This window comes from Stegastes partitus, unplaced genomic scaffold, assembly GCF_000690725.1.
Source record: "Stegastes partitus isolate 25-593 unplaced genomic scaffold, Stegastes_partitus-1.0.2 Scaffold2365, whole genome shotgun sequence".
Classification (NCBI taxonomy): Eukaryota; Metazoa; Chordata; class Actinopteri; family Pomacentridae; genus Stegastes; species Stegastes partitus.
The window spans coordinates 35,467-47,268 of NW_007580096.1; the positions used below are offsets into that span (position 1 = coordinate 35,467).

The window sequence follows — 11,802 nt, forward strand, 5'->3', positions numbered from 1 at the left end:
GAAAAGCAAACAAGTCACATGAAGGATGTTTATTCATTATGAGATCAATAAAACCGCGTTGAATCATTTGGAGACGCAAAAAAGTGAAACCTACTTCCTTTTTTTATGGCTTGGAGGCGGGTTAAAGAGAAATCAGGGGACCTATAGGAGACCGTCTACGGGACCTCGAACCTCAGTTTTGGCACCGGAGGGCAATGACACACAGCAGGGCGGTCCAGATGTGTTCGTCGTAGTGGAGAGGCTGCCGGGTTTTGCGCAATCGCGGCGCATGAAGTCGGTGAGACGCGCTCAGCTCTGTCCGGTGAGTACACGTTTGGATTATCACTGAAACATCTTCTAGACACGCGTTTCATTCACTGCTGCGGGTTTTTCAAATTGAATAATAATCTAGATTGTTGTTTTTTTGCCCCCACGAGGCTTGAAAACACTGTAACGCTGGCGATAGGATGAAAATTCCACTTGTTTATTTCAGTGATTGTCATGTTGTTGGTGGTGTTTAATGGATTCATGTTTATTCATTCAGCTACAGTTAGTTCATTCACAGACAAATCATTGAACTCAGGATAGCCAGGTGCACAGTATTTAACACATTTGTGCAGATTGCCTGAGCACTAAGTCACAAAGTTCTTAGTTTTCACTTTCTATAGCTGCTTCTGTGAAACATTCATGAAGTGCAAACAGTCTGGAGTTGTGGCAAGTGTGCAGTTTGTAGGATAGTCAGGCAGGACATTCAGGATGATCGCAAGCAATACTGTAGTGTTATTTCTGATGTGTAGGCTTTATGAGTTTGGTATGTGTGGTATCCTTGCTTACACTGTAATTAACATAAATTGTGTAAAATTTAGATAAAACACATTTTTTGTGATCATCATATGAGCTACAGTCTTCAAAACATGTCCCTCATGACTGAAATCAAGTCATTTTATTGCGTCAGTGACATTTCAGCGACAGTGGAAGAGCTGCAATCCCCTTTTTGCCGAGTGGAAAACTGCATCACATGAGTTGATTTGCTCTTTCAACTGGTCAGAACAGCTGGACCAGCTCAAATCCGGAGCACAGAGCAGGTAAAAATAATGCAAATGCTCCTGTAGACGGCACAGACTTTTGGCAGACGGTAATGTTTTGTTGGCACAACACCGGTTCCAGACGACGTGCTGCCTGTCACTCACCTCCTCGTTCCCACGTTTCCTGTCGGTCTCCACTCTTTCTATAAAATCAAGTCATCAAAACGCCTCTCTAGTGACTTCTGATGTGACATTTTTCCTAAAGGATCCAGTGGTTTGCTGATATCAGTTTTAAATCTTAATTGACCAGAATTTTTTTTATATTTTTAAAAAAAATTTTGTTACAATTTTTCTTGATTTTCAAAACCAAATAAATACAGAAAATTATCAAGAACAATGGGGGCAAAGTAGAGCCATAGAATTCAGCAGTTTGATGTAAAATGCTCCGGTGTAAAACTGGAGTGTCTGACCATGACAGTGAGCGCATCCCTGCACGTATCACTTCAGTGTCACACAACTGAATCACAATGAGCAGTTTCTCAATAAACGCATCATTTCTAAGTTGAACAGTAGAGAATTTCCTCTTATGAGCACCAAAAAGAACTGCTTTAATACTGAAAACAGGTCCTAAAGTTTAAACACACTGCAACAAAAGTGAGTTAAGCTGTTATCACTGATGTACAAGTTAGAAAACCTGTCATCATTCAAACACGATTCACTAAAGTTGTTATCGTCAGTCGGCTTAATTGCAATAACGCGGCTGTAAAGTTGCCGACGGACATCAGAACTTGCTCAGTTTTATATGTTTGTCTTCATGTTTGCATCTTGACTCCACGTGGAGAAGAATTCCAAGACAAAGTGAAAAAATCTGATCATGAGACTTCACAGCAGGCTTCAGATTTGGCACAAGAGTGATCGGTGCTTAGACGCTGAGGAGGAAATGTAAAGACAGCATCCAAGAACAAAGCCTCCATCCTCTCTGCCATATCATTAAACTTTGCTAAAACTGTATGAAAAGACGCCTGATGGATATGAGGAGCACGTTCTTTGGTCAGATGAGACCAAGATAAATGTGTTTGGGGGCTCAGGGGGACGAGCGCCGTGAACCGTGGAGGTGGGATGATGTAGAAGGTGTGGGGGTGGTGTTTGTAAATCGCACCATTAAACAATGTGAAGACCATAAATGCTGGCTGCCAAGATGTCTCCCAGCTTCCAGACATGAGCAACACTACCAAGATTACACAAGAGTTTCTAAAGAAGTACAAAGTGAAACCACAGAACTGGGCCAAGTACGTAACCACACTTGGCTTTCACAAAACACCTTTTAGGTGTTGCACCGAAAGAGAAAGGCAGAATGATGCAAACGCCCTGCAGCAGAGAACTGCTCTAAAAGTTGTGTCTGAGTAAATGCAGCACACCTCTCTGGAAATTAGGCAACAGCGGTTTTCATCAATACAACAGAAGATTGTGCCAGTGTGAGGATTGGAATCTCAGCGCTGGAAGGTGTACTGACTCTGTCTGTACAAGTAGCGCACTCCCTGGAAAGCAAGGGGGGCGAAACACGGGGCCCCAAGGGCACAAACCCGCAACGTTTAAAAGGTGCCCCCCTCCAAAAAAACCGAATCAAAAGAACAAGAACCGTAACCCGCCTCCGCAACACCTGAAGAAGAACCGAACAATTGAAACAAGGGGGGTGGAAAAAAGGAAACATCTAAAACATGCAGGATTGTGACCCTCGAGGACCAGAGTTCGACACCCCTGCTGTAAGGGGATGAAACTTTGGATGTTGTGTGCTGCAGCTCTGTAGGTGTTGATGAGCTCCGCCTACACAACTGAATGTAATCCAAATTGCAATGATGATACTCAGCTTGTAAAATCCGACCTATCGCTGGAGAAGAAAGCTACCAAGAGTGTAAGAGAGTTCATCGCTTCAGCCAGCTGTCACATTAAAATACCGACGCATCAGTAAGAATAAACCAGTAATGTGAAGTAACAATCTGACTGGCTGGCTGTTCCAGTTTCTAGGGATTCCTTTTTTATTTTCAAACTTGAACTACATTTTTCTACTTATGTGAAGTGACTGATGGACGCAGGTCTCCTTAGTGAGGTTTCTACTTTTACTTAAATATATTTGTGATGCTTCTAGTGTTGAGTTTTGTTGTCATTGCTAACTGGTGGGTGCATAACATTTCCTTGTCATAACTGTCATTTAATTCATTTCAAAAACAGTTATCAGGTCCTCCTATGCAGCATTTTTTTAGCCATATATTAACTATAGGATGATACAACCAGCTGTCTCCAAAATGACTTGAATCTTTTACTTGGGATCGCCACAATCTGAATATTGTGCCTTTATTGCAGAGCTTCTGTTTTAGAGTTTACATGCAGGCGTGCCTCATACTACTCCTGTGTCACACCTTGGTTTTAAATTAAAAGTAAATCTGCTTCATGTTCGTGTCACCGACACATTGAGCTCCTCCCACAGCCTGGTCAGGTTTATACTTTATCAGCAAAAAGTCACAGCTGAGGGACAAGTTCCAGCCAAATACACCCAATTACGTAGGCAAACCCACTTTAGGAAATCGTACGATTTCAAACTGTTACGTTTTGTGTTGATTGGTACACTTCCTATGTTGCAATGCCCGGCAGACGACCGTGTGAACACCGCCCCGGGGCTCCAATGTGGCAGTCAGACTTGTTTTCCTATTTTGGAATCCACTTCTAAGAAATGCGTCGTTATAATCATTAAATTAGTCACTTTTCTGTGCTGATTCTTCACAAATCTCATTCACATTTCACAGTGCAGCTTGCAGAGTCCTCGTGCTGAGCTGCTGCTGATGGGAGCGCGTGAGTGACAGACCGGCTGAGTTGGTGTTCATGGAGTGGAGTCCAGCTGTGGTGTGCCTGATCGGGGCCGGACTCTTCCTCGGTAACCTTCATCATCTTCTTGCTTTTAACCCTTTTATGGGACAAGTGACCATATTTGGTAACCTCCTTGGACGTTCAGTATGTCCACCCTGTGCCTCTGCTTGAGGTTGAAGAACCATGTGCACTTTGATTTAGTTTTTATATTAGTGCTAATATCAATGCCTCATGAAAAATGTCACTAAACAAATGTTCCAGGCACTTTATAAACGCTTTGTTACTGGTTTGCATTAAACTCCACTTTGATTTATTTTTTGAGATTAGTGCCACAAATACCACCACCCCAAGAAAAATATCACTAAATGAACTTACCAAGTACTTATAAATACTTTGTTACTGGTTGTGTATCATTACCTCAAACTAAAATGTTTCTAAATAAATGTTTTTTGCAGTTTTTTTACTTTTTCTTTATTTATGATAAATTCCCATTTTTAACTGTAGACGAGCAAGTACAGAGCCCTGGAAGGGACATGGAGACAGAAAAAAAACAGGGAGAGGAAAAAACAAGAAAAGAGGTATTTTTTGTGAGGTCTCGCAAAACTTTCTTGGGATCTTGCAATAACTTCTGCGAGATCTTGCAAAACTCTTGGTAACTCCAGTCCGATAGGTGGTGGTAATGCACCTGAACGTTGGATGCCAACCGCCAAATCAATAGAAGAAGAAGAAGAAGAAGAAGAAGAAGAAGAAGAAGAAGAAGAAGAAGAAGAAGAAGAAGAAGAAGAAAACTATAGGTATATATACTTCTGGGTCTTTCTGGCAGTATGGAGAAACGACAATGGGAGACACCCACCTGTACCAGAGTTTTATTGAGTTTTATTTTGAAATCAGCCTAAATATAAAAACATTTAAGCTGTGCTTAGCAAGAGGCACAGTTTTACAAAACATCTAATAAGATTCATGTGACTTTGCAAGATCCCAAGAAAGTTTTGCAAGATCTCACAAAAGATACCTACCAAGGTTAATTGTTGATTCTAAATTGTCTGTAGGTGTGAATGTGAGTGTGCTTGGTTGTCTGTCCTGTCCTGTCCTGTCCAGGGTGTCCCCTGCCTTCGTCCTAAGTCGGCTGGGATAGACTCCAGCCCCCCATGACCCTAGTGAGGATTAAGCGGTGTATAGATAATGGATGGATGGATGGATGTTTTTGGACTGTGTGGGAGGAAGCCGGAGAACCCGGAGAGAACCCACGCTGCACGGGGAGAACATGCAAACTCCACCGGGACGCGAACCAGCAACTTTCTTGCTGCAAGGCAACAGTGCTACTAACTACACCACCTTGGAGCCCAATTGCAAATAATATGCAGTAAAATCACTAAACAATGTGTTAATTTACATATTCACTATAAAGAAACTTGGCCAATGCTGCACATAGTATGCACATTAAAAACATATATATTTTTTACAATTTCTAATTTGTTCTTTTACCTTATATGAACTTTAAAATGCATCATTTTACTGTCTTTGACTAAAAAAACATCAATATTTGTCCTTTTTCCTCATAATTTTTACAGTTTCTGTTTTTTACTTTTTCTCACATCCTTGCTGCAAGATTTTCACAGTTTAACTACTGAATTATCAACTTGACATTTTTAATATTTGTGAGGATTTAAACAGTCAGTGCATCTTACTTAGACCCCCGGAAACATGTCTCACAGTTAAATGCCATGTGTGAGATAGAATTGAGTTCAAAGCAGCTATCTTGCACCATCTTGCCTGAGTGCCTGTTGAAGCCTCGAGGGAAATAGGTGTTGTCTTTGTAGATTTTTTGACATGATAGATCATCTACGTCCTCTCAGATATCTTCATTTCAAGATCTAATCTAATGTGTTATTTAAGTTAACAAGATGCAAGTGCTGAAGAAGTTGGTTCATAGAGAAAACGTCTTTTTTTTCCTTACTACCAATTTGTAAGATCTTCTAAAACTGCAGCCTATTAAAAGCATCACAAGTCTTGCATGATGTTTTTTCAAACCACTGCTCGTGTGTTTTTAAAAAAAATGTGTTTTAAAATCTGATCCATGTTTTTTTTTTCTTTCGCCTGAAGATTTAAACAAAACCTCCTCACTTGCTTGAGGACTGAGAACATCTGCTTCTCTGTGCCATTAACGGTAGCTTCTCTCCCATCTCCAGTCCTGCCTCCAGCCTTCTCCACGACGACCACCGAGCCTTTCCCTCGATGGCCGCGGCTGATCGGTTGTGAGTTCATGTATCGAGGCAACGTCACCTGCAGCTGGGAGCCTGGAGACGCTGCAGCAACCAGCTACACTCTGCAGGTTACGAAGACACCCAGGTGAGTTCAAATATGACTTTCTTGACAAAAGAAAAAGATGCATATTGGTTGTTGGCGAGTCTTTACAGAAGCAGGAACTATGTGGAACTGACTCAGGTTTTTTCTGTTTTTCTTACCCAACCCCATCTTTAACATAAAGGAAGTTGTGCCCAGTGTGATTCACTGATAATGTCTGTCATAGTTTTTGGACAGCCGTGGAGTTTAGGTAGCTCAGAGGAATGCAGTCTAAGAGAATCAGACTTTGGCTACCCAGAAAATACTTGTGGTGGTAATATCCTAATCCTTATCCGTTAATATGGCCCCTGTCTTTATGTATATACTGTACATTTTGGAAAAAATTATTATTTAACGTTCCCCACTTACTCAGCCTGGACCAGCTGAGAGACACAGTCAGTGACAAACTGGTAGACGTAGCTGCAAAAGAAAGTCGCCAAGGAGTTGGTGGAGACTAAACACGGAGCTAAAAGAAGCAGGAATATTGAACCTCCATTCACCAGGAGACCACAAACACACCTCCAATTGAGTCATATAGTTGCTTCATGACTTCTGAGTCTTAGTGATGTTGTATTTTAAACTTCTGCCCAGTGACAGAGAAACAAGTTCTGTTATTGCAATTTCAATTTGTGTCATCAGTCAGTTTTACTATCAGTGAGACAGTCTGTAGTTTTTAGAGAGATGATGACAAACATGTTTAATTTCTGATCACTGTAAAATTCAACTTGACAAACAGCTTCAGGCCTTTAGCTGAAAGTTTGCTGAGCAGGAAACAGGCTGATGCTGTCTTCAATGTGGGGTCCTGTCCCTGCACAGCGAGGAGGTTCTGATTCAAACCTGTGGAATTACTTTCTTGTGTGCAGTTCCAGTGTTCTGACTGCGTTCTAGTTTCCTCATGCAGTCAAAGACATGTACGGAAGGTTAACTGAGGAACTTCACCGTTCCCCAAATGTCAGCTGGAATAAACTCCCACGACCCCCTGCAGGATAAATCGAGTTTAGCTAATGAGTGGATGGATGTTTTAGATGTACAGTCATCCTCAGATGTATTCACACCCTCCCATTAAAGAAGGAAAAAAACATCTGTCACTGAAATGAGCTGAAATTGCCAAAAGTAATTATAAAGAAAAAAATTTAATGAAAATCATGACGTTGCTTTTGAATTGTGGTTCAACAGAAATATTTTTTTAAAAAAGAAAACAAGAAAACAAGCATGATGGGACCTGAAAACTAATATCTTGTTGAACAACCCTTTGAGCCAATCACTGCAATCAAGTGTTCTCAATCAGACTTCTGCACCTGTTGACAGGTATTTGGATGTTGGCCCACTGCTCATCAGCAAAGTGCTCTAATTTGTCCAGTTGACAGTTTTATTTTTGTTTTTTTAAATTATTCTTTTTAACCACAATTCAAAAGAAACATCTTAGTTCACTAAAGTATAATTTAGCAATTTTTTATTTATTACTACTTTTTTCAGTTCCTAGTTATTTGAGTGACTATTGTGAATTTTGTCTTTTCTTTAATGGTAAATACATTTGAGAACGACTGTAACTTGACATTTGACACATTTCCTCTAAGTAAGATATTTTATGCTTCAATCACAGTTTTTCCAACATTCCTACCTTCCACTCTTGTTGGTTTCTTTTCAAAATGCAGCTAACTTTTCCTCACTCGTGCCACTCATCACTGATTTTACATTCTGCTCAGTTGGATTTGCCACTGTTGAACGTAAACACACCATTTTGCCTTGAGGTGTGTTTGCAGGTTCGAGCTGGTGTGAGTGTTAGGTAATATTTCAGTGGGCTCTCTGTTTGTGTTTACTATCAGCGTTGAATCTCTCATTCGTGCGACGCCTTGATAGTGGTTTTGGTACGATTAGATGGTGAGAGTCACACAATTTCAACTGCTTCCGTTTTTGTGGGCAACGCTGTCATGCTACTGATGTTTCTGCATGGCGTGTGTGTGACATGCGTGCAAGATATGTGTGCATCGGAAATACTTGCATGACAGAACAGACATCTGATTGCTGTTTCGTGGTGAGATGATTGTTTCTGTTTTTGTGTAGAAATGTTTCTCCGAAGACGTTCACCTGCACCACGCCTGAGACCAGCTGCACCGCGGTACTCGGGAGCTCAACCGTAAGAATGACCTTCTGCATCACCGTCACGGCACACAGTGGAGGCAGAAACATTTCATCACGTCCTCGATGTCAGCCCGGCAGGAAAGAAGGTGAGGCTGTGGTGCTTCCTCTACACATGGCATCATTGTTTATATCTTTCGTCTTCCTCACTCCTCCTCTGAACCTCTTGTCTTTTTTTTTTTTTTAGTAATTTTGCCTCCAGCGATTTTGACCAGCGTGAAGCCTGCCCGAGGCTCATCTCACTGTCTGAATGTAAGCTGGAGACGCGAATTGTCCGCCTTTCCCGTGTCTGACTCCGAAATCAAAGACGGAGAGCTGAATTCTCAAATCGAGTTCACTGTTCAGGGACAGGTGAGCCACTTCCTCAATATCCGCAAACACAGAAAGTGCACACACAGTGGTACCATTTCTCAAAATTAATTTTAAAAAATTCCAGTATTTAAACCCCATGACATCCTTTTTCTCCTTCTTCTGGCTGTGTAATGCACCACTTTGCTTGATACTGAAATGTTTCACGGATATTAAAATGCTCCTCAGCAAGACTGAAGACGTAACAGAACAAGTTAATCCTCACCTTCATTTTATTTCTCCACCCCGTACAGCTCGATGTTCAGGTCGGCAATGTGACGGTGACGGGTTACAGCGTCCTCGTTTGTCTCTTCAGACCCGACACCTCGTACATCCTCCGGCTGCGCCATCGCTATCAGGGCCCTGCCAGTCCGTGGAGTCCGTGGAGCAACGCACTTCAGGGAAGGACAGGAGAGGACGGTGAGCAGAGCTGACAGTTACTACAGTCCTACTTAATGATGAACCCAGTGCTGATTCATAGCAAGATGAGAACAAGATACACAAATGTGATACTCAAAAGTTTTAAAAAAACACAGAAATATCTGGTGCATATGTGTAGTTAAGAGGAGCAGAGCTTTAAGAAGGCCCCTTCTGTAAGAAATACAACTGAAGCTGTTAATGTGGAAGAAAAACAGCAGAAAAGCAGCTCAAAATAACTATTCCTACAATTCAGAATGCAGTTTTACGTAATCCTTTTCCATTCATACATTTTGTTGTGGTTGTAGCAGGCTAAGCCCAGCTACATCCCTCAGCTTCCTCTCTGGGATCCAGATGTGTTCCAAGGTCAAACGGGATCTACAGTCTTCTTAACATGTTCAGGGTCTGCCAGTTGGTTTAATCCCAGTTGAACATATTTGGAATATGTCTTGATCACATGCAGAAACTTCCTCAGCTGTCTCCTTCTGATGGGAAAGGAACTCCTTCTAGCAATTATGACACACTAGGATGAGACATTTCCTGCTGAGAATAAAGAACGAATAAGTTGCGTCTGACTTAGATTTGACCACCATCCCCAGACTCTTTGTGTAGCTTGTACTGCTTCCTGGATTTCCTGTTCTGTAAACATGTCTGGCTCCATCACCGATTAATGCTGAATCTCCTAAACTGTGCCAAAAGGACAGCCCGTGATGGGAATTTAATTTTGAGGAAAAGGAAGAAGTCACTGGGAGTCAAATCTAGCATGCAGACTGAGTGAGACGTGACAATTGTGTTGCTGTTGCCACAAAAAACATTGTATGGGAGGACCCACATGCCGTTGTGCAACAGTGCAGGTAAGTTGCGCTGAGTGTTTGCCCTCAGACACCTCAGGATGATTCAGTAGAAGTCTGCCTTTACAGTCCGACCTCATTAGACTAACTCTCGATGAAGAAAACAACTAATCCTGGTGTGCTTTGTCTGGTTTTGGAAACCGCAGGCTTTTCCACTGCTCTTTCTTCTCTTGATGGTCGCTGCAGACCCACAACTCGTCACCAAAGATGATCCTTGACATGAAGTTTGGATCATCCCTGCTGCTGACTGACACAAAATGTGATCTTTTCTCTCTGATCCAGTTTGGAGTCCATGAAGAAATCGCAAATAGTCAGAAAAACGTGTGTAAAAGCACAATGCCACATGGTCTCCAGGCTTATGACAGTTTGATGATACACTCCACACGGGCACACGACAAATAGTATCCAGAGTTTTGAAGCACTGCTCGTATGAAGCATGAATGGCTAATAGTAGCATCCTATGCTACTACAGTACAGACACACTGATGTGTCCCTTCAGCCACACGTAGACCAGATGGACAAACTGCCGTGATATCTTTGCACTAAAGGAAGACTTGATCTCTGGTCAGGACATGAACTTTGTTGCTCCCTCTGAGTCTTTCCTTTGTTATGCTGTTACTAGCAGTCATTAGAGAGATGACAGAAAACAAAAAAGAGAAAGGGACAGAGAGAATGGCATGACAAATAACAAAAGCATGATTAATATTTGTCCGGGAACTTGGCGGTCCTGTGCCAGTTCCCAGATCCTGTCCCTGACCTCAAGGCACTGTAAAAAAAAAAAAAAAAGCCATGGATGACAGTCGAACAGTACAAAGAATTTCGAAGGAATTATACATCAGCTATAAATAAATTGCTTCCCCTCTTGCGATGTCACATCAGAGATGCAGCTACCACTGGTGTAGAAGACAAACATTCATTATTTGATGGTTTTCACAGCTGGAAGAACACATCACCATATGCTTTCTATGTTCTGGTGTGTCTCCTTTTTATTTATTCCAATTATACTTTAATATCTGTTCCTCCTTCCATCTACCAGCTCCGTCTGCAGCACCAGCGTTCTGGAGACAAGTGAAGCAGACTAACAGAGACGGATGGAGACTCATCTCCCTGCTGTGGAAGGTGTGTGTTCGTGTGTTGAATCGTGTGAGAGTCTGAGTCATGAGTGCAGGTGTAATATTTTCTGACTATCACTTTGAGCTTTAGAGTTTACAGTTTAATAATCTTTGGGATTTGATTAGTTCTTAATCATCATCTCCCCAAATGCTGTCCCCTAATTTGTTTATACGTCTCTCGTGAAATTACTCATTTATTGCATTGCAGTTTGATTCAGGTTGAGAGCAAAACGTAGTCAACCGGAGATCGAAAAAGAGAGAATAAACTCTCCTAAATTGCTGTTTATGTGCAGGATTGTCGGATTAAAACCTCCATCATATCACAGCAACTTACTGTGTTTCTTTCTTTGTGTTTTCAGCCCTTGCCTCACTTCCTGGCCAACGGCAGAGTTCTCTTCTACAACGTGACTTGTCAGACAGACGGCGGTCAGGTTTTGAGCAATCACGGGAGCTGCAGAGATTTACAGCATTCAACTACTTCCTGCAGTTTGCTTCTCCCTGCTGGACGTTGCTCCTGCGCTCTGACGGCCTCCACCTCGGCGGGGACCTCGCCACCAGCCCGAATGTTGCTTCCTGGAGCCTCTGAGAAAGGTAAGGCCTCATGTGTCCACCTCAGCCCTGTGGCCCGACCACCTTCCATTTGACAGGCAGTTTTTTTTAAAGTGGTTAATATTAGTTGGGTTGACCATGTGTAAAATAGGTAGCATTAGTTTTTGAGTTAAAAAT

At 42.0% G+C, this 11,802-nt stretch overlaps 1 protein-coding gene across 1 annotated transcript in view; it reads left to right on the plus strand.

Moving 5' to 3' along the window:
• The first annotated feature begins 255 nt into the window (after positions 1–255).
• LOC103374814 (interleukin-6 receptor subunit beta) overlaps positions 256–11,802 on the plus strand; it is an 18,019-nt gene continuing 6,472 nt past the window's right edge. The window contains exons 1-8 of the mRNA XM_008304964.1: positions 256–301; positions 3,806–3,933; positions 6,056–6,215; positions 8,274–8,437; positions 8,536–8,699; positions 8,951–9,116; positions 11,001–11,083; positions 11,436–11,667. Coding sequence (XP_008303186.1) covers positions 3,882–3,933; positions 6,056–6,215; positions 8,274–8,437; positions 8,536–8,699; positions 8,951–9,116; positions 11,001–11,083; positions 11,436–11,667 — 1,021 coding nt within the window. The 5' untranslated portion in view covers positions 256–301; positions 3,806–3,881. The remainder of the gene's footprint in view (positions 302–3,805; positions 3,934–6,055; positions 6,216–8,273; positions 8,438–8,535; positions 8,700–8,950; positions 9,117–11,000; positions 11,084–11,435; positions 11,668–11,802) is intronic.